At 38.3% G+C, this 23,703-nt stretch overlaps 1 protein-coding gene across 1 annotated transcript; it reads left to right on the top strand.

Annotated features, from left to right (window-relative positions):
* The first annotated feature begins 258 nt into the window (after positions 1 to 258).
* Positions 259 to 22,898, top strand: SAMM50 (SAMM50 sorting and assembly machinery component). The gene is made up of 15 exons (XM_049821953.1): positions 259 to 397; positions 2,161 to 2,271; positions 3,592 to 3,693; positions 4,488 to 4,575; positions 5,671 to 5,777; positions 7,751 to 7,881; positions 8,097 to 8,184; positions 8,724 to 8,852; positions 9,566 to 9,637; positions 10,792 to 10,878; positions 13,357 to 13,427; positions 14,207 to 14,274; positions 15,109 to 15,255; positions 16,151 to 16,292; positions 17,583 to 22,898. Exons 1-15 carry the CDS (start codon positions 377 to 379, stop codon positions 17,626 to 17,628), a joined length of 1,410 nt encoding a protein of 469 aa, XP_049677910.1. The 5' UTR covers positions 259 to 376; the 3' UTR covers positions 17,629 to 22,898.
* Positions 22,899 to 23,703: the final 805 nt, after the last annotated feature.

Here is a 23,703-nt window from a genome sequence, read left to right on the forward strand (position 1 = left end):
AACCCCCCCCCCCCCCCCCCCGCCCCTCCATCCCTTCCAACCCCCCCCCCCCCCCCCCCCATCCCCTCGCTTAGTTAAAACGCAGTAATTCAGCACGGCGCAGGCACCAAGCCCTAAATAACTGCTCGAAACCCCGTAAAACCTCCCAAATCCCGGCGTCCGTTTCCGATGACGCCTGCCTCACCTCACGGCAGCCCCGCCCTCTCCTTCCTGCCCGCCGGCGGGAAACATCCGGGCCACGTACGCTTCGCCCCGCCTCTTCCCTCTCCCCCGGCCCAATGGCAACCGGGGTGGGGCTTCCTGTCATGGCAGCTCCCAGACCGCGGCCTTGAGTCTCTCGCGGCCCCTCACGGCCGCCGCCACCGCTCTTCTCGCCATGGGCACCGTGCACGCACGGGTAAGCGCCGGGAGGGGGGCCCGCTGGACCAGCGGATGGAGCTCGCCGTCCCCCCTCCGCCTCCCCGGGGCCTGGCCCGAAGGTCGTCAGACGACCTTCGGGCCAGGCCCCGGGGAGGCGGAGGGGGGACGGCGAGCAGCAGGTCTCGGTGAACAGAAACATCGCTCTCCAAACCCGGAGAGCTGTTTGGTTAAAGAAGGAGTGTTTGATTTCTGTCGCGGTAGGAGAAAGAAGCAGCGGTTGTAGTGGCAACGGGAGGAAGCCTGGCTTAAGCCTCAGAAGATAATTTCAAAGAATAAGGATGTGTAGGGTCTGAGATACTTTAGGAAGGCGGTGGAATTCGCCGTGCCTCAAGGCTTCGTTGGAGAAGCACGTCTCGGGATATTCTAGAGGAGCGGTCCGCTCTGTGGAGAAGCGTGAGAGCCGTGCGTGGCAGGTTATGAGAAAGTCAAGCTTAAGAATATCAGTGTAACGCAGAAAAGGTCAGTGGTGCTGTTGACTGTAAAGCAAAGGCATCACAGAGCAAATGTTAAATCCATTTGGTGAAATACCTTGTGAATTCAGCTTGAACTACTTTCCCCTTAAAGCAACCGCAGGGAGCCCACGCAGGGGTGTTTAAAACTGCGATGTAGGTAATTCAGGTATGATTAATGAGTGACTGACTTATTTGGGGGCTAAGAATGGTCTGGATGATTCCTCAAGGTCCCAGGTAGAATACCTCTTTTCTGTGAGCCTGTTGAAAACCAGCAGGTTTTTACATAGTGTTTAATTGGACTGAGGAACAGTTGCAGGGGGCTGTTAGGGCTCCAGAGTATCTAGTTACCATGACTAATTTAATTTAATTTCCATTTCAAATTTTTTTGTGTGTTCTTGGTTTTGTATCCATCTGTAGTATAAACTGATATACAATATTGTGTGGATGCAGAGTGTTTCATGCTTGGCTGAAAATTATTGGGAGTGAGATTCAGTCTTCACTTAACTTGATTCTGATATGTAACAGCAATTTACTATTCCAGCAAAACAGCTATCCTTAAATAATGCAGCAAGTACTGTATTAGTGACTTAAGACTAAAAGTAGATTTACAGAGTTATCCAATCCTGACCTCTGCTTTTGCAGATAACCCTCTATTCATGCTTGAATCCATTATCTTCTGATAAGTCTTATTTTAGGACTCTTTCAGGTATAGTAAATAAAGCCATGCTGCGCTGGAAACCTTTTTCATTAAAATGTTCACTTCTGATGGATAGGGCCTGAGGCTCTTGAGCATTAACTGGAAGGTTACTTTTAAAAGAAATATTAAAATATAAAAGTATAAAATATAAATATATGTAAAGCAAAGTAACATGGTGAAAACACCTCTTTTTTCTTTTTTTAATTGTTCTACGTTCATGCTCCTCTCCCTCCCAAAACCCCAAACTAAGTAGTGACACCCTGATGCTTTAGATTTGTTTGTTTAGGAAGGTGGAATTCATCTTTAACACAGGAAGCGTGCCTTAAATATAAGGTTATTTTTGGAAGAGTGCAGAGTATTTTGGAGAGCTCATTCAACATGGAAGCTATTCAGCTTTCATTAAATATTTCAGCAAGCAGGTAGGTAACAAGCATGCTGGTAATTCTCCTCATTTTAGTTCTTCTCTTTTGTTTCTTTTCCCTTAGGATCTGATGAGCACAGTGTCAAGAACCATAGTTTTTTTCCTTTGCAAAAGGCATAAATCACAAATCCGCATACCATATTAAACGCAGTTTTCTTTTATGCTTTCAGAGTTTGGAGCCTCTTCCAATGGGTGGGCCAGACTTTGGTGCCCTGGGAGAGGAAGCTGAACTGGTTGAAGTTGAACCTGAGGCCAAGCAGGAAATTCTCGAAAACAAAGATGTAAGTACCTGAACAACTTCCTGATTTTTTTTCTTAAGAGAAATGTCTTGGCACCCTTGCTTGCTTGTTTTTCCTAAGGGAACTTTCTAAACTATGGTTTGAGATGTGAAAGAATTAAATTTAATACTGTGAATTTAATCTGATGTTGTCTAGTTCCTGTTCTTTTTTTTCCCCTACCACAGGAGTTGTTACTAAAATTCAGCTCTGAGCTAACAGACCTGTTTCCAGATGCTGCTTTCCTCTCTCTCTCTCCTAAGAGATTACTGCTCCTGCAACACTGCTTAGGAAAAAAACAGGCAACTGTCCTTAATCTGCTAGAGTGCAGTATTAGCCAGGTTAGGGTAAAGTGCCACCATGTGAATTATGTTACTAAAGGAAATTCTAACTTCAGCAGAGGATGGTAACTTTTTTTTTTTTTCTTTCTTAATATTCCACATCTAAGAGCATGTCTGTCTTGGCCTATATGTTTAGCCATGCTAGAGGCGTGAGATATCATGTGTTATCTTAGTTTTTATTAAAATTTTCCTTTCCTTTATGCTATTCAGAGTCATCCTCACTAGAAACTTGTTAATAACATTTAGGTTTTATTTAGTTCATTATGTATATATTCTGATAGGGTTTTTTAAAGCAATGAATACATGAAGCATTTGCAGATTTTTTTTTTTATGCTTACCCCTAAAATTATAATACACTGAAAAGGTTGGAAAAGTAAGGGAAATGCAATCACTGTAGTCCATTTGTACCAGCTAACCTGGACTGTTCTGTGATTTTTAAGGTAAAATTATCTCAGATGGTTATATAACAAGATGAATGATTTTAAGAAAGTATAAAACCTCATAATGCTAGTGATCTTAGAATGCATTTTTAAACTACAACGCTCCAGGGCTTGTAGTTTTGTTTGTTGCATCTTTTAACTCTTTGCTTATGTGTAGCTGACACAAGAAATAGCTAACTGTGACTAGCTACGTGTTTTGTCTTACATGTCTCAATATCTCAGTGTGATTTCTGCCATGACTTACTTGTCCATACAACACTTATGACTAAAATCCCAGCAGCTACAGTCTGTTACTGTCTCTTCTGCTACAATCAGTATTACCTTTGGCATTAGAATTCTTTTTTTCTTTAATTTTCGTGTTAAGGGAACAACTTTACAGAATTGTAGTTAGCACTGGTTTCTGATAATATAGGTTAGCAGTAATTAGCCTAGGAATCTTCAGGGTTTTTCATTTGGACAACAATATTTTTTTCTGCATTGGTGATTTTGATACTCATTATTAGATGCAAATTCAGTATTTGTGTTTAAACATCTGTTCTGTTTAGGTGGTGGTTCAGCATGTGCACTTCGATGGACTTGGAAGGACCAAAGATGACATTATCATGTATGAAATCTCTGATGTTTTCAAGGCTAAAAATCTCATTGATGTAAGTACTGTGGTGAATATCAGAGCTACTGGTTAAAAATTCATGTTGATTTTCTCTCTTTTTCGTGCTTTGGGCTACTCCCTTTAGACATGGGGCAACTTCGTCAAGTTTTGTGATGATTCTGATCCTGTGATATGCAAGCCAAACTTAAATATGAAATACTGGCAGATACTGTATTTTTTTATGTATTCAGGTCAAAGACGTTGTGAAATGGCAAACAGTACTCTCAGATACTTTTTCAGCTTCACTCTTCCCATTTGAGAATTGCTAACAGTGTAGGTGACACTTTCAGTTAATTTGCTTAAGATAAATTACTGGATCTCAGCACAGATAACTGATGCCAGTCTCCGCAAGGGATCAAAGTGTGAGCTAGGCTGTATGTCCTTGCACTTTTAGGTGATGATTCCTTCTGGAGTATGGCTGGCAATTAGACCTGTGAATTGGTCTAAATTTAAACAGATTAGGGTGCGTGGGTTTTTAGCGAAAAGCATGGGCCCCCTAAATAGGTATATAAGTTTTAAGTACTGAAGCCTCTTTGAATAATAGGTTTAAGTATTATAACAATTAGACTGCAAACTGACAGAAGGTAGGAATTGAGCCAGATGCTCTGGGTTTAATTTATTTCTTTACAGATTCAAGTGTTAAAGTGGTTGTGATCTGTTTTGAAGGCGCATATATGTGTCTTTTTGTATACAAAATCTGTGAATATTGTATGACTTTGTTGCATTTTAACTATTTTGTCCTAGTTATTTTTTGATAACCTGAAAGACTGAGCTACTTACCTCATCCTGTAGGTGATGAGAAAATCGCATGAAGCTCGTGAAAAGTTGCTTCGTCTAGGAATCTTTAGACAGGTAGAGGTTCTGATTGATACCTGTCAAGGTATGTATAGCCTCACTAATCCTCACCTTTTTTCCTCATACACACACAGGCATGTGCATACCTATGTATATTTCCCTATGTAACAGGTTGGACATTTTTTGTGTATATAACTTACTCTCTCATATACCTTTATATATTTTAGATGTACATGTAGGTGTGCTATATATACAAATGTATGTGTCTACATCCATTATCCTTTTGAAAAAGATGTATTTGCATGTGTCTGCATATATAAATACTACTTGTGTAGATGCAAAAATGAGTGAATTTCCAGCACTAAAATGATTACAGTACACAACCCTTAATCCCAAATTTCAGAGGAACACTTGAGGAAAAGCTTGAAAATGTGTCCTGTGCTTCCATGTATTGCACATCACATAACTGACATTGTAGCAGCACCTCCTTGGTGCTTAAGGAAATACAGGTAATTGTATCAGTGCTTGTGATTAATAGTATCTGTGGGCAGCTGAATGTATGCGGGTTTCACAGTAAGGTTCAGTTGACATTCCCAGGCTTGTGGTTGCTTCTCAAACCCATTGCTGTTCTCTTCAGCAGAGGTAAGTCATGTTATTGAGAAGGAAATGCAGTGCAGTCCCACAGGTTGCTGGTGATGGGATGCTGTCTCATTTGTTTCAAGCAGAATTAGGTACCCTTGACACCTGTGTTTTGGAACAGCTGCCATAGCTAGAGCCGTGAGGGAACTGAGCGGTTTCTGTTGTTTAGCACTTACCCACAGAGTGCTGGGAGCTCTGCCCTAGTGATGGTGGTGTTCTTGCCACGTCTGGACCACTTTTAATTTCTCTGTATTCTAGTGTAAGGATTTGTGTACATATTTGTAGGTAACAAACAAATGTTACTACTTCATAATTAAACTAACACGTTGATGATTAAAACCGGTCATGCTATGATTGAACCAAATTCTGCACTCATACCCGAACGACATCTTTTTCTCGAGCCATTTTTCTTTGTAATGTAGACTTTCATTATCATTTAATTCAATCAGTTCTCAAATAATTCAAGTCATCTTCTGTCTGCTTTTTTTAAAAATAGCTCTTTAGAGATAACATACGTCTGTTTGTTTGTTTGTCTATGTAGGAGATGATGCCCTTCCAAACGGTTTAGATGTAACCTTTGAGGTAACAGAATTGAGAAGACTAACTGGAAGCTATAATACTATGGTTGGCAACAATGAAGGCAGTATGGTATGGATTATTTCAAATAATTATTAATTCCTTTTGATATTCCTCTTACTTTCATGTTTCAAACCTAGTAAGGAATTTGGTGATTAAATAAGTGAGGACTTTGATCCAAGCCAAATTATTTTCTTGATCCAGCTTTACTAAGGCTTTGCCAGACCTTTGTCTCTAAAGAGTCTTTGTATTAGTCAGGCTTTCATTCAGCAAAAGCCTATTTGAGCTAGGGGAGAATGCTATAGCTTCCAACTCGGTATGTTAATTTTTTAATTCTTAAAATGACTTAAATTATTTCTTGATAATAGTTAAGACGCTTTATCTACTGGAGAGATTAGTAAGGAGTTTGGCATTTATGTTTCTATGAGATCTATTTAAAGTGTTTTTCTTCTCAGTCAAAATGCTTTATATTTGACTTACAAACTGTTCTTGGTTTTCACTGTTTAGCCCAGTACCAGTTATTCTGGGCTGTAAAATGCCATGTTTTCCAGAACCATACAAACTGTAGAACTTGTTTGCATTTGCTTCAATTAAGGATGCATCAGATTAAAATGTTGTGTGAAAAATATTTACCAATTGACAGAAAAAGTAACAGCTGTACTGTTGTTCTCTTAATGTCCTTTTAACAGACGTGCTGGCATAAGTAGATCATGCTTTCAGGTGCTCATTCCTGCACCCATTCTGCCTTCTCATGTGCACAGTGCAGCTGTGCCTGGTGCTGCTAGATAAGCCAGATCAAGGGACTCATCCTGTTCTTCTTAGGGGTATTTTTAACCTGGATAAGATACTGCATGACTCAGGTGAGGGTGTTTTGCAAGTGGAGGGAGAATAGGAACTCGCTGAGTTGAGAGCTGCTTATGTGGCCCCGCTGCTGAGGGCAATGTCCAGGGTGTCATGGCCTGAATGAAACCAGTGGGGAATCTGACCTGTTGGTTCCAGTGCATCTGAAAACAGTTGGAAAGCTACTGTGGATTCTGTTTTTGTACTCAGCTTCCCCCTCTATATGATTGTAATTTGTTGTAGAGAAGTAAAATGTTTGAATGATATAAAAGCATGACTTGTATACACTGGGACTGGCAGCAGAGGTTATGTTTTCTTAAGAGTTAAATAGATTTGACATTTATTCTAATCCCTTAAATTAATTTGAAGCCTATAGATCTAATATTTCTTAGTAATAGCCCTTTGGATTAGTGGTTTCTGGTTAGTTGGATAATTACATAGTAGCCATTACCACAAAGTTCTGGTGACTGATTTGCTTCCAGTAGCGGTTAGACAAAGGTGATCAGGATTTGGTAGCTTTTTTACATTCTTTTAAAATAGAACACACAATAGTAGAACAGTCCTGGTAGTGCCTGTACTTGGAGGAAACCTGTTCCATCCTTGCTGCCAAAGGGCCAAGAGCTGCCAAAGGGATAAAGGAATTTGTGTCAGAACAGGTGAAAGTGTTTAGTTTCTGGAGATTTGTAATGGTATGTTGTACTGCCATCAGGACTGATTGCAAAAGTGTCTTGTTACTCAAAAATACAGGGGAGTGACTCTGTATTGATAATTTTCATTTGGCTTATTGCTGTGGTTCTGATGAACTCTGCCTGACAAGTAGTTTTCCTAATGATCAGCTGGAAAGTCTGCAGTTGCAGAGCAGCTGCTTATTATGCCAAAGACTTACCCTTCTGGACCTGGAGACTGGCTGGGAGATTTTGCTTGAAATAATAGCAGTACTGATGATACAGTGAGAATGCAGGTTAAGTCAGCAACAACTGGACAGCCACAAAAACTGGATGATTAAGTGTAACTTGTGCTATTGTGATGGCTTTTGCTGTCAGTGCAAAGAGAAACCTAATTTAAAAGAAAAACACATTCAGTTACAGCTATTTTTAATGTCTTCATTTCTCATTCCCATGGTAGATATGCTTGTCTTCAGCGTACAGTTAAGTGCAAGATGGCAAACTATATGAACAGTTGTGGGTTTTTTTTATGTTCCGTAGGTACTTGGGCTCAAGTTCCCAAATCTTTTTGGACGTGCAGAAAAGGTAACCTTCCAGTTCTCCTATGGAACAAAGGAAACTTCATATGGCCTGTCATTCTTCAAACCACAGCCTGGAAAATTTGAAAGAAAGTAGGGGATGCATTTTTTAGTATTTGTTTTTTTTTTAGTGAAGGAATATAAACCAATTGATAAGATCTTTCATTGAGTAATAATTAAATCTATTCCTTTGCTGAGGGTCTGTTAATAATGTAGCAGAGCTAGTTTCTTAAGTTTTTGTGATAACTTAAAACTCCACCTACTTAAATAGTTTCACTTTCAAACCTACCAGTAATGTTGTGTTTCAGTTTTTCAGTTAACCTGTATAAAGTAACTGGACAGTTCCCTTGGAGCTCTCTTCGTGAAACTGATAGAGGAATATCAACAGAATTTAATGTAAGTGTAGCACAAGCGTTTGTGGCACACATGCTTCATTTACATTTAGTGCAGGTCACAGCTGGCTTTTGCAAATATTTGGTTTACTTTTTTTAATGATTGAAACACTTGTGCACAGGCCTGACTTGTCCTTATTTGAAAGACGTCAACAATTTTACACCTTAGTCTTTTTGTTAGAACTCAGTCTTATTTTGGCCCTATAAAAATACTGATGTGTTTTTCTCCAAATTTCTAACATTCAGAGTATAATTTCAGAGAGGCAGCTGGTTGCCTAGCTGACTGTATCAGCCCAATTCAAGATATTTTTCATTTGGGATGGATTAAACAGTGTGCACCTACTTGGAGAAACTGTCTTGGCTGGAGCAGAATTAGCATTACTCTGAAGTGAAAAAGGGTTTCTCTCTGATCCAAGAAGTTTGGAAAGAAAAAGCATAGACTCATGTATAAAAAACTTTAGAGAGAAAGATTTTTCAGGGAAGTGTTTATTTTACTTTTGTGGCAAAAAATTTTTCATGTCTTACTCAATTCTTTATTTGTAGTTTCCCATCTGGAAGACCAATCACACACTGAAGTGGGAGGGTGTGTGGAGAGAGCTTGGCTGCCTTGCTAGAACAGCATCCTTTTCTGTTCGAGAAGAAAGTGGACACTCTCTTAAATCTTCTCTCTCTGTAAGGCTTTTTCCTGATAATTTTTAAAAACACATTCTTTTGAGTCATTTAATACTTATGAATGATACCAAAGGAACTTTTTGTCATAGTAGGTAGTGTGTTTTACTTCAAATGTCTTTTGCTGTGTTTGGTCATTCACACAGAGTCATCCAGGAGGTCCAAAGATAAAACATATTTTCATAGTGGAACGTTGCATTTTGGCTATTGCTTAGGCAATAGTTCTTTCTTCAGGGCCTCCCTCTGTGTCATCTGCCGTCTCTTTTTGCAGAATTGTTTTGCTTTTGCTTTGTAGAAGACAGGATCAGTAAATTTCCTCATCCTGCAGTTGCTATGCCCTTTCTAAATTTTCTTTCCTATGCCGGTTTTTGGTCACTTGTCATCTTTAACTTGTAGCTTACAAACTGTAGGAATAAACTATTTGCAGATTACTGTCACAAAGTTGGTGACTTACACTGGGGCATTGTTGCTGCCATATTTCTGGTGTGTACCATGGTCAAAAGGTATAAATGTATACATATTTGATGTGGCTTCTAAAGTCAGAACTAAGTTAGTCTGTGGGTAAGTTGTTCCCAAATCCATGGAGCTGCACTAGCCTTAGCTGGAGCTGTGGCTGTCTTCCACTGTGTGCACAGTTTTTGAAGGAAAATAATAGTGTCACTCTGTGGTATTCAACAGATATGAGAACCTAAAAATAATTATATGATTCTTTTCAGCACGCTATGGTAATTGATTCCCGGAACTCTTCAATCTTGCCAAGACGAGGTGCTTTACTAAAAATTAATCAGGTAGTATTAAATCACTTACACTTACAGATAAAATCCAGTAATAGTATATTTGAGTAAGTCTTAATTTATCTGATTGATGTTCATGTTAAAAATGCCTAAAGTTAGAAATTAATCATAAATTGATTAGGAGACAGTGATGGTCAGTATTTACTTTTTATCTTTACAGTATGTGCCTTTTAAAATCATGAAATCTTTTTTATGATGGCAAATTTTCATTTGTATACCATTGGTCAAGCAGCACAGCCATTTTATCTCATCATTAGCATTAAATATTTTATTAGCTGAGATACATTATCCCTGACAGTATTTACTCTACATTTTGCAGTGGGTATTAGTCCTTGTTTTCTAACACTGCAATGTAAGACTACCAGACTGTGGTCCTGTAGCTACTTACAAAGTTTGTAAGTCTTAGAATTAAAAATGAAAGACTGGGTAAAAATAACTCTCAAAGGCATACACATGAATCATTTTGGCACAGAAAATGGTTTTCACTCTTGTTACATTCAGAGCTTTTAGAAAAGCTGGCTTTTCTGCTGTATGGGTTAATACTTCAGAAACATTGACTTCTGCAGTGCTTTAGAAGCAGATGGCTTTGAAATGTCAGTGGAACTTGAAGTGCTAGTGTTCCTGTTAGCAGCCGTGAACTATTCTGTTTGTGAGTGAGAAAGGTGGTTATAATTCAGCATTTAGTTAACATACCGTTTCTTAGATGCTGCCTCTAACACCAGTTCAGTCACTTCACTTGTTATTTTCAACTAGCACTGGTGTAATGCAACTGTCTGTCTGGTTCTTCAGCCCTGCTTTAGTACATATGGAATCTGCTCAGGTCTAGGCAAGTACAGTAAGAGTTTTGATTTCGGGTGCTGAATTTTCCAGCCTCATTCTATTTTGCTGTCTGTCGTGGTTTAACCCCAGCCAGCATGTAAGTCCCACAATACCTTAGTTTAATATTTGGAGGAGAAGATTGCAGCTCATTGTTCTGAGGGTCATGCGTGTTTTTTTCATTGGTCCAAAATTCAGTTGTCTCTCCATACCAGTGTATCTGTCTTCCCTGTACAGAAAACACTGCTTATGCTGATGCAGACGTGATGAACTTTTAGGGGGAAGAACCATGTAAAATCCGCTACAACTTTCATAAACTTATGTCTTTGCAGGAGTTGGCTGGCTATACAGGTGGAGACGTGAGCTTTCTAAAAGAGGATTTTGAATTTCAGCTGAATAAGCAACTTCTCTGGGATTCGGTAATTTTTTTGAAGATAATTTAGTAATTGATCTGAGTTAAGAAACGAGGTTATTGAATCTATGTCTTATGATGATTTTTTACCATGGATTAGTAAAAGATCGTGGAAGTGAAGGATGGATGGTGTAGATATCTTCATTTGTTTTTTTTGAAGTGAAGTAGTCTTTATTTTTAACCTGACATTCCTGCCATGCACAGAAGTGGGCATTTGGAAAGAACAAGTTGTTTGACAGTTAACCATAAGAACTATTTTCCTTTCAGAAATGATATTGGGCATGTCTGTTCTTTGTGATCTTTCTTAAGAGTGATTTTTCAGAAACTTATTGCAGCCTTTGTTCTGACTCTTTCTTTCACCTAGTTATGAATATTCTGACAAATCTTGGTTTAGTTTTCTTTTGTCATTGTAAATTATGAATATATGATGACTAATTTTGGTACTGTAGCATGTAATTATTTCTTCTATGTAGAATTGTTGGTCAAGAATGGGAAGGGTCATTTCAATACAATGCTAAGCTTGCACTACAACATTTTGAACTTCATATTTGTGCACAATAAATGATTTAAGTTCCAGTAAGAAAGATACAAGGTAGCGTGAGTTTATAGGAGACCCCAATCTGCCACCCTGTAGGCAGAGCACATCACATATTTTATGGTGTGTCTACATTAGTACTTTGGTTTGGAGTCACTGTGTGGTTTTGAAGCAAATCCTTGTATCATCATCACTTAGAAGTCTTGGTTTGGTTGGCAGAGCAGTTCTTGTGTATACCAACTAGATTTCCTTCAGAGGAAATGACACTGGATAACTCCACTCCGTGTTTAATGTACTCCAGCTTCTTATGAGAACATAGAGGTCTTAAGTTTCAGGCATCTTTAACAGCATAGAGCTAGTATTAGGTGGAAATAGGTGTTTTTCTGCTTATTGAAATAAGAATTTAGCTATATACTAGAAATATTTCTGTCTGTATTTAGAAAGAAGTTCTTTATCATATGGAGATAGTGCAGTTAAGTTCTTGTCTCATAGGTGAATGGCTAATTAAACAGCAACTTCCATGATGAAGATTTAAAAATCGGAGGGTACAATAGTTTGCATCCCAACATACTAGGAAAAACCAAACCAAAACAAAAAAGTGTTGAGAAGATCTCTGCATCTTGAAAGCTTTTTAAGAAGTGTTGGAATAATGAAGAAATTCTAGGAGACTGGAAGATTTCTTAGCATTATGCCAACAGTACAACTGAAAAACTCCAAGCTGCTTCCGTAGTGCAGATATTAGTGAACTGATGCTGTAAGGATCTGTCAGTCTGTTGTTTCATGCTTTTGTTCTGAGGTGACTCAGTGCAATGAAGTTCTTGAGTTAGATAGACCAATGAGGCCAACACAGAAGGGCATTTTAAGGCTATTTGCTATACCCTGTTGTTATTACATCATTATATTTGCACCTTCCATGTGGTGGAAGAAAAGGCATTGCCTTATGAGTGCACTTGTTACATTTATTTGCTGACCTTCAGCTGAGAAAGACAGTGTATTCTCCTATGAAGTAATTTAATGGCTTCATGGCTACGCTAATTGGAATTTGCTCTTTCCCATGACTGCTAGTATGCCCACATCATGAATGAAAGTGAAGCATAACTCATCACGTCATGTACATAATTTTATGTCACCCATTGTTCATGAGCATAGACTTGTGTGCAGCTGGCTTTTACATATGCCGTGTGTTGTGTGACCAGATACGCGTGTACCGCCTGATGAGTTCACATCTGATAATGGCAGCGGAGGCATCTGGGGACTTTGGGGGCAGAAGGTAGCAGGCGTGTGCTGTCCAGTTAGAGACATTATCCAACACCTTTAGCCTAGGTATTGACAATAGATCTCACCATCTGGCAGTAGTACTTCTACTTGGTACACAGGCAGCAAGCAAATGATTAAATGTATTTATTATGGTGATTTGGCTCCCAAGAATTACTGTACAGATAAGCAGTAATGCTGTATGTGTATTCGATGTCAATATAATGAGTTGCAGAAGGTCATTTCATTTAATTATAAGGTTAATTTACAAAGAGGTAATAATTGTACATTTTTGGTAGCTATTTGCTGGACTTAGCCTCCTATGGGTTTAAAATTGCCAGGAGTAATTTATATCAGCAGTGTTGTCTTATGTCAAGACATGAAAATTTATAAGAAAATAGGAGCTGGATGAGTGTTCCCCTTAGCTATTGTGAAAGTAGCACTTGGTTCAAATGTGGTGTATTGACTTTTTCAGGATGTAGCACTGCATAAAAGAAAGAGGGCAGCAATGATTAAGAGTTTCCTGAAAATACCATTACTGTTGGTGTGCTATCCATGCATACATTGTGACTATCTGTAACTTTCTGTCAGACTAATGGGAGCTCTGCCTGTTACTGAGCGATGAAATTTTACTAATACTGTTTTTGGGGAAATTAAGTAATATGTATTAATAAACAACTCTTTTTCTCTCCAAAGGTTTTTTCAGCATCACTTTGGGGTGGAATGCTAGTACCTATTGGAGACAAGCCATCCAGTATAGCTGATAGGCAAGTTTTTTAAATATTTCTTAATTTTTTTCAGTCAACCCAGATAATGTATAAAGAAAACTACAGTAGAAGAGAGAAGCAATAGTAGTTCTGGTTCTGAGGAGAATAAAACGTTTCTAGTTAGCTTTAATAGCATGTTAGTACTCCAGCCATGCCTTCTGTTTTTCATTTTCATATTGGGGTAGTATAAATTTATAACTACTTATGTAGTAGCTCTGCCTGCCAATATTTATGGTTGCAAAATAGTATTTACCATCTGCAAAATTTTGTGTCAGGCATAGGTAACACTGTAGATATTTTTGGAAGTAAAGCCTTATTGTAACTATATTGGCTTTTTAGACAATTTTGCCCTCTACCACCTATGTTTAAAGATCACTAGCAGAAACCATTTAGACTTAAATTTATTTACAATGAATGCTAAGTGTCAACTTCACATGTGGAGGATCTTACCTACAGTATTTCTATCAAAATTATTAAAACAGAGAGAATCAGGCAGTATTCTGATTCTTCTTCAGTGCTGGGGATCCTTCCCTTTTGATCTTTGTAAATGATGGAAGACTGATTTTTATTTTTAATACTTCCATTTATTTTGAAATTTTTTTGCCGGATACATCAGGGTTTGGATTTAGATGTAATTTCTTGTGTTTCTTTAAATACACTTTACTAAACCTGTTGCAAAGTTACCTGGAACTCTGAAAAGCAATGTTAGAAGTAAGCTAGATACTTTCAAATATGTCCTTTCAAGTGAAGTATAAATTAAATTTGACTGTATTCACTAGGTTTTACCTTGGTGGACCAACAAGCGTGCGTGGATTCAGTATGTACAGCATTGGACCCCAGAGTGAAGGTCTGAAACTTTTAAATCTCACTCCTCTGACAATACTGTAAATATTAATGTGTAACAAAGAGTAAAATTCTGTCCTTAAGCTTTGTGTAGCTTAAAAATAATTGCACTCAATCTTCAGTCTGAATCCGAGAAGTGTTATTTCTTTGATCTATCGTTATATGTTAGTTCACAATGGAATAAAGCCCAGTAGTTCTTAGTTAAGCCATAAGCTAATTTTGTAAACTAAGTGTGTGTTCAGACTTGCATGCTTCCAGTGTGTCACTTTAATTACTAAGCAACTTTCAAGCTGAAGAAGTTCCAAAAAGATGGTTATAGCGACAGTCATGTTAAATGTCTGTCTGATAGAGCATATGTTCAGGTAGCTTAGGGGAAAGGTAATTTGCTCAACAAAGGTGTGTTGAGAGTGAGGAGCTTCCTCAGTTCTATTCCTTACTCTGCTGCTGACTTGCTGTTATCAGTGGATTCACCATTCAGTATATTTTAAAGCTATTTGTTTAACTGTATCAATTTCCCATTTTTAAAACTAAGGCAAGTATTTCAGAGGTATTTAGGAGGTAGTCTCTGATGAACCACAAGTAGGTGCATGCCTCAGGCTGTTCTGGTGAGGGAATGAAGAAGAAGGGCACTTCACTTGGAAGGTTCAAAGAATTGTGTAAGTGCTAATTTTTTTACATAGTGGTAAGGCTGAAGAGAGCTAGAAGCAAGTGGTAAGAGTTGTAAAGGGTAGAAGTGCAATGTAAAACAACTTAAGGATGTGTTCTTGTACCTTTAACAACTGGTTCTTTTAATGTATTCCACAGTAAATGCTTGTATTCCAACATTTTACCTAAATAGGTGATTACTTGGGAGGAGAAGCCTACTGGGCTGGAGGCTTGCATCTATACACCCCACTCCCCTTCCGGCCAGGCCGGGGAGGGTTTGGAGACCTTTTCCGAACACATTTTTTCCTTAATGCTGGAAACCTCTGCAATCTTAACTATGGTAAGACTCAATAGAATTGTATATAACAAAACCTGCTTTTCTCTCTATATAAAAGCAAAAAGGAGAGCTGTTCTGTGTCTGTTTACTCAGTAGCAGTTTGTTTACTGCTTATATTTTTGGTGCCTGTCAAAAAGCTGCTGCTATTAACTTATATATTTGACAGATTGCCAGTAATTTTTTTAGAGCTTTACATAAATTCTAGCACAACTTGTAGGAAAGAGCCAGGATGGTATCTGTGGTATCTGTGAATTGGTGGTGTTCGCAAACCAGTGAGGTAATGGATTAACACCTGCTATCTTAGACCATTCTGAAGGGAGATTGGAAGATGATGTTTTAGTGGGATTCTAATGTTTACTGGGATGAACTAAATAAAAAGTGGTGGCGTTAGAGTGTAGATGAGGGTGTGGTAGCTGCTGTGACTTTTTTTTTCTCCCATCCCAACTTTTTTCAAGATATATTTCAGTGTATTAGTGTTTGACATTTCAATATCATTTCAATCAATTTTGGGATATAGTGATATTTGGTGTCTGCCTCTCTTGATGGAAGAGAGGCAGCATCCATATGGGAGTGAGACACTACGCACACTTGAAAAGCAGATTAATCAACTTTAAAATAGAGACCACTGAAGACATTTAAGTCTTTAATACTTATTTCCAGATTCATGCAAGTAGGTACCCTATGGTGGCAGATGAAGATCAGCCAGCAATCCAACTAAAATCATAGTAGTTTGAGTACAAGGTACTTGGCGTTTATAGGAGTTGCAGGTAGTAAATAAATTTTGAATCTGCAGGAGGTGCTCCTAAGTAGTCTGTCTTCTACCTCTGAAAATCCAGTTAGCCTTTGACCACCTTGACAGTCTACTTTGATTCTTGTTCCCCTGCTCTTTTGCTTTCAGGTGATGGTCCCAGAGCTCACTTGCAGAAGCTGGCAGAGTATATCCGATGGTCTTATGGTGCTGGAATAGTGCTCCGACTTGGAAACATCGCTAGATTAGAACTGAACTACTGTTTCCCTATGGGAGTACAATCTGGTGACAGGTTTGTTTTTTACACCAATTTCTTTAGTAGTAACTGGTTTCAAAGGTTACTGCACTTCTATCTGGTTTTGTCAGAGAGAATTGCTGTGTTTTAATTTTGTTTATTCTATGCCAGTTTAGAGATTTTTCAGCACTTGATGCTCTTCTTTCAGCTCGCTATATTCATGTTGGTGTCACAGTAGTTCTTGGTTTAAGACTTTGTTCCTCAAGTTTCAAAGTCATTGAACTTGAGATCAGCTGTTGAAATGTATGAATAGCTGTGTAGCAGGATTTATTTCTTTAGGGGACTTGATCACTCAAAACAGCTCATGGGATTTTCTTAAGCCTTCCAAAAACAAATGATTGGATAAATACTGAGTTTAATGTCTTTACTTGAAAAATGAAAATAAGTTTAACTATAGATAAAGGGAAAACAAATTAATTTGTTAGCAACCAATTATCCTACCTCAAGCAAATATTATAGTACACAATAAAAAAGCTTTGGGGGGTGTTGTGGTTTAGGCCCAGCTGGCAACTAAGCACCATGTGTCTGCTTGCTCACTCCTTCCCTCTCTGGTGGGTTGGGGGGAGAATCAGAAGAAAAAGGTAAAAACTCGTGGATTGAGATAAGGGCAGTTTAATAGGACAACACAAGGAGACAAGAAATAATAACAATAATACTAATAAAAGAATGTACAAAGCAAATTATGCACAATGCAATTGCTTGCCACCCGGAACCCTATGCCTAGCCTGTTCTGGAGCAGCGCCTCCCCTGCGTCCCCCAGCTCCCCCAGTTTATATACTGAGCATGAGATCACATGGTATGGACCTCCCTCCCCTGCACCCGCCAGCTCCCCCAGTTTATATACTGAGCATGAGATCATATGGTATGGAATGTCCCCTGGGCTAGTTTGGGTCAGCTGTCCTGGCTGTGTCCCCTCCCAGCTTCTTGTGAGAATTAACTCTATCCCAGCTGAACCCAGGACAGGTGGCCTCTTCTTGCCTGTGAATATTCTAAGAGGTACCCTGTATTTCATACAGGGGTTGGATTGTGTTTCTAGTTGTCATTAATGTGAAATGTGAATGAATAATAGCAATTTGAAAATATGGGCTTTATTTTGCAAACGTAAATACTCCATTTGGATGACAGATTGGGAAAGCATTTATTTTAAAAAGCTTTTGTCAGCTAAAATTTGAGTTGTAACTTTCCAAAGATTGAAAACCTTGGGAATTTGGGGATTGGGAGAATTGATTTTAATTTCATCAGTACCTTATCTATCGCTTACGTTGTTTATTATTTGTTTCTTTTCAGGATATGTGATGGTGTTCAGTTTGGAGCAGGAATCAGATTTCTGTAATACGGAAACATTTTACATCAGTATATGAAATTGTGCTCTCTAATTGAAATCAAGACTATAATATAGCTTGATACGGTCTAACTTTTTTCTTGAGACACAGATACACATCTGGGTGATTTACATCTCAGACTCCACAGGAAGCTACATTAAAGAATTATGCTCTAAAGGTTCATTGTACCTCTGATTCTTATCAAAGATGGGAGAGTGTTTGTAGGATTCTAGCTATTTTAACTTACAGCTGTTACTTAAAATATTAGAGAGTTGTGTCAGAAATTGGCTCTGGATACATGGTTCACATGATTATAGTTGTCATTGGCCTGCACAGCCTTCACTCTTCCAACTACAAGTCTCACAAGTGTTGGGATGACCAAATGTGAGTGTGGCTGGAGTGAAAATTAAGGGGGAACAGTTTTTCTCCATCATCAACTTCTGTGAGCAAATGACACTAAAAAAATTCTGTTATGCATCAAAAATTCTTTTATACAAATAATGGTTGTAAGTGAACCAAAATGTTCTTATTTGAATATATTTCACTATTGTAAATCATCTATATTTAATGCCTCCTACAGTCTGAATTGCATATTGTAAAAATTCGAGTCAGCTGTCTAGCACAGTAAATACTAAAATTCAGGAATAACTTTGAAAGGTTCAGGGTTCTCAACTCCGGGGCGGTTTTGAGTGGTTTAATGCTCTCAGTGAAGCCATTGATTTGGGTCTTGCAAGCACATCTTTTTGTAGCAGTTGCAAGACGGGATGTCTAGACATGTGATCATGTGTTATTACTTTGCTTTTGTGTGAGGGGCATGCTTCTACTGATTTCTTTAGATGTTATTTTCACTTAAAAGTGACCTGCTTTATCAGTTGGCATGTATTCCAGTTTTTATGAAGTTAGACTAATTCACTAGTTTAGTCCTAACAACTCATCTTTGAAGATGGTTACATATTACTTTTTTTATATGTGTCAATCCTGACTTGTTATCCTAAGAGAATCTGAACCTAGAATCCACTTCGCTGCATCTAAATTTACTTTTTTTTGTTATTAAGTGTTGGCAAATTTAAAATCATAAACCCAAGAAGATTCTGGGAGAGTAGAACAGAAATACACAAGCTATTATACTCCTGATTTCTACTCAGCTAAAGACACAGGTTTGGACATACTGGCATGCTACTTGACTTTGCTGAATGCTGTCAGGACTGCCATGAAATCTTGTTCCCAGTCAAGTTAGCACCAAGACTCCACTCTCTTAAGAGACCACAATTTTTTACGTTGCTTTAGCATTGGTATACATTGCTCTTGCTGTAATACAGTAACTAAATCTGTTTATGTTGGTAACTCATTTTCTAAAATATGAAGGCTAGAAACTGGTCTGCCTAGTTTTGCAGAGCTCTGCTTGAATAAATATCCTTCCCTTCTTATAGAGTTGTAGCAACAGGCTCACCACATAAGTTCAAAACAGAAAATTGTGAATGCCACAAGTCAGGCCCACTTCAAATATCAAAATTTAATATAAAAAAACTTTTTGCAGTGTGTGTATCTAACAGCTACTGTAGCAAATACATATTTAACAAAGCGTTTTTGATGATTTTTTTGTTGTTATGAGATACACTATGACACTATGTTAAGAATGTCAACAAATGTTACTAGTTTTTCTCCAGCACTATCTACATTTTGACATATAAAAATATTTTTAATGGGAAAGTTTAGATACCAAAATACTGTTAGGAGTTTCTCCTAGGAGTTCAAAGTTTATTTTGGTCCTTTTGATAAAATTAGATGTATTCTGTTGCCTTGAGAACTCTTCTTTTTTTTTTTTTTTTTTTTTTGTGCACATCGTTTGTTACTACAGGCTGCTCAAGTGTAGTACTTTAATACTACATGAGAGTGCCCTAAGTGAGTATCAGTTGGCCGTTTTAGAGAGTGTAGTAGTCTTCATGAGTTGAACAGGCCTACAGAAATAGCCTCAGCCTCGATCTGCACTGTAAGAAGCAGCTAGTCCACAATTAAGTTTTGAGAGAATCAATATGAGAAATAAGGGATGAATGGGAGAAACTGCTGAAGGTTGGAAGAGACCTTTCAAGCACATGTGCTGACAGACCAGGCTCTACTGAACACCATAGAATTGTCCAGTAAGAATAAAGGGAGAAAAATCATGTTATATGAGCCTTTACCTGGGTCACTGTTTCCCTACCTGTATTGCACTACATTGAAAGATAACATTTTCTTATGGCATACAAGAAGTGCACAAAAGCTATCACGATATATAAAGTATTCCTCTGGAAACAACATCTGCATTATGTGGTTACTTCTATAGAATATTGATATCGTTAATATATTCCCATTTAAAATTTTTTTGCAGAGGCTCTAATAATTAGGATGGTTAAAATAGAAATCAGAATCCCACTAGAAGCTGCCATAGTGCTAAGCAGACTCAGTGGTGTAGAACAGCTCTGGGCAGATCTGAAGCAATTCTCCTCTTGGCTGACTGCATTTCTGGCCAGAGTACATTGGTGAAAGGCTAAAAGGCGTAAGGATGGCCTGCAGTCGTAACTGTGATTCAAAAGCATGGTATCTGCTTAAATAGGTAGTTTGGATATCACTTTACCTACTGAGTAGTCAAGATGCTCTTGCTTTTATAGTCGTGCCTGCCATTAGGGACAGTAAGATGGCGATAAATGCCTCCAAATGGTACGCCTGAAAAGACCACTCACGTGCTTGTGGGTTCTTCCATTTTATGTGAAGAGTGCTGAGGTTGCAAATACCACCTGAAGCACAGAGTTTCTTCAGCTGTGTTGTTACTTTACTGCTTACAGTCCTTTCTAGGGGCTAAAGGAGGCCTGGGGAGGAGAGGAGGGCTTTTGGGGACAAGGGCTGTACAGTCTTGCTGTGCTGGGAGCTCCTCCGAGCCAGTGAGAAGGCAGCAATTATGGTCAGATGTACAGCTAATATTTGTATCGCCAGTTGCAAGACAGTGAGTGATTTCTTGGAGCTGTTCCACCTCCATAAAAACATTGTAAATGCTCTTTATACTTGGGAGATTGGGTAGTGTTAGGTACTGCTCATGAGGAAGCTGCTAGGGAGCTTTGGCGAGGATGGAAGAGGTAATTAGGAGGTTGTTAGAATGTAGGGGATGGGTTTGCTGTCACATTGTTAAGAGCATAACTGCATTTGATTTAAAAATACAAGCTTTAAAAATAAAATATGACACTGACCTCTGTAATATGGAAATACACTTCAACGCAAGTACGTTTGTTGTTGCTTTGTGCCTTTTTTTAGTACAGGTCTGTACTTGCTGCCAATGGAAATTTCTGCGGAGACAGAGCAACTAATGTTTGATACTTACTACCTTTCCAAAATACCAGGTTTTGTTGAGCATCTCTGTAGAAATTGCTGTCCCTGTCAAGCCCTTTGAGGGAAGCATACAGAATCTTCCTCTCCCGTATGCACTAAAACATACAGGCCCACAGAAAAGTGAGTGGGGGTCAGGTTGGCTCTCCCTTCTCGGGTGCGTGAGCAGTTACTCAAATGAAAAAGTATAAAATTTTACTGTGATGTTACCAGGGGGAAAAAAACTTACTCCTTTGTGGGAATATTAAGGAGTTGGTCAGATGTCTGAAGAGATTATCAGGGAGATTATCCTGAACTTTGTACAGGATAACGTAAGAAAACCATCCTAAAATTACAGAATTTGAGTATTGAGGATTGTAGGTTTGTTCCAACGTTCTTGTCTTTAAAGGGCTGGAGCCTGGCAGCCACAGCTGTAGTGTAATTGAATGTACATTTTATGACAGCGGTGCTAAATCACTGTTAGCAACTGCAGTGCTCTTGGATGATTTTAACTTAATTGGGATGAGACTTTATGCTGGACGTATTCTAAGCAAGTCGGAGCATTTGGCTTTCTTCTGTCATTTAGCAAAAGATGCAACCCATCTGCAGCTGGTAGAGCTATTGTCTGCATGGAATGAATGGTCTTTTTAAAAGTTTTTCAGTTAAATAGAATACATAATAGAAATTATTCTGAAGCAAATAAGTAGTATCAGTTAAGTGGTACATTTCTACCTCAGTATTAAATAAGTAATGTTATTTAAAAAAACCCCAAACAAAACCACCCCACCTCCCCAAACACATTTTCATTCACTTGGTAGACCAGGAAGAAATATTAACTCTAACTGTCTTGTGTCTACAAGATATCTATCATCATAGAAAAATCAGTAAAGGTAGTATAATAGAGCAAGACCGTTATGTAACGATTTTCTAGTTTAAATAGCAGGTTATTTTGCTTTGTTCCCATACATGAAGAACTATGAGAGACCATGTATTCAATGTCAGCATTATTTTGTGATACACCCACTTACAGTAATCTCATGTAGTCTAAAATTTTGAATACAGTATAAAATGCTGTAAGGCTACAGTAGAGGAAACAGAAAATATAACAAAGAACGTGAGCGATGTTAAAATGAACAAATGTGAATTCAGACTTTTAAATGTTCAGCTAAATATTAAAGCTAACACTCCAGGGCTGAAATTAAAAACAGATTTAGAACTAGGTTTAGTCTTTCCAGTGTAATTCTGTATTTGTGAAAAGATATGTTTATGCTCCGACAGATTTCTTAATGAATATACACGCACAGGAATCTCATCCCTGATGAGAAGTAGGGTACCAGAGAGAATTTTCTGGGACATAGGGTACTGGTATCTTATTCAGTATGGAAGGTTTAAACGAATAATGCAGCTGGCCTTCTTCATCCTTCTCTTTAGAGACAATACACACTTCAAGTGGAACTCATGCGGCGGCAGCAGCAGCTGTGCCACTTTTAATGGCCATCAGCCAGTTGAGTTATTAAAGACTAATACACACTTGATGAAAAGTACTGATACAAGCTCTTCATTTCCTATTTAGAAGAGCACTGTTTGTTTGAACCACTGTGATGTGACTCAGAATGATTCCAGGTTTTGTTCTGGTTTTCACAAAGTGTAATTTTAGTTTTCTTTTGCCATAGGCTCTTTCTTCTTGTCTCAAACAACCCATCCTCCGTTTACTTTGCAATAGGCTGACATACTTTCTCTACTTATGCTACAAATTTAAGCGTGTCTTTATAAATACATAGGACATCAAAGTCAGAGGTGAATGGATCTCTCTGGTTTTATTTCAATTATTGAAAGATACTTGCTTATAAGAGGTTACGTTTTGAGTGCTGTACTAGAATCGGTGAAGTTTCATATGCTGTTTGGACTGTGTGTATAGCTTGTGAACCCATTTGTGTGCTTTCTTGCTTGAAGTTTGTACTCAAAAGATTTTCTGATTACAGTTTCATAAAAACATTCAGGTATGGGAACCAATTGATTTTTTTTTTTCCCCCCAGAGGCTGCATAAAATGCTTTTTTCACACTGCCTTAAAGCTAAGTGTAACCTAAGATTTCGGTATGAATTTTATGAAATGAAACATCCACTCTGCTAGTCCTGCTGCAGATCAACATTTATGTGTGCTTTAGTGTTACTGGTGCTTGTAATATGGATTCAGGTTATTTTTGATGCATTGAAAATGAAGCTTGAATTTGTAAATTGTCTCATTTGGCCTGTACCAGGAGAACGCAGTTGACTTCATTGCTAATTATTCAATCTTGCAAAAATGTGTAATAACCTTAAATGAAATAGGTAATTTGTACATAGAAAGACATTCATTGCTTATCTCCAGCATAATTAGGCTACTCCATTTTTTAAGTTACCTTTTTTTTTTCCCCTCCTGTTTTCCTCAAGTATTGATTATAATGTTAAGTTACAGTTTAGAAAGAACTGCAGGGAGTGTTGTTCTCACAATGCATGCCTGGTCTTTGCCTTGGTGCATTTGCTGCATGGGAGTTAATTTTACCGCCAGCGCTTGTATTGTGCACACAAGTCTCATAGGTCCTGCAAGTTACACTCCATGAAGATTTTGAGAGCATTCCTCCAAAAGGAGCTGTATTTGAATTAGGTTATTTAAGAAATTATGCAACTTTTCAGCGCTCACAGTACTGACACTACTGCTGTTAAATGCTGCAACAACACGCTTGACTGGCAAACCTGGTACTGAAGGAGT

This window comes from Accipiter gentilis, chromosome 18 (genome assembly GCF_929443795.1).
Source record: "Accipiter gentilis chromosome 18, bAccGen1.1, whole genome shotgun sequence".
NCBI classification, from domain to species: Eukaryota; Metazoa; Chordata; class Aves; order Accipitriformes; family Accipitridae; genus Astur; species Astur gentilis.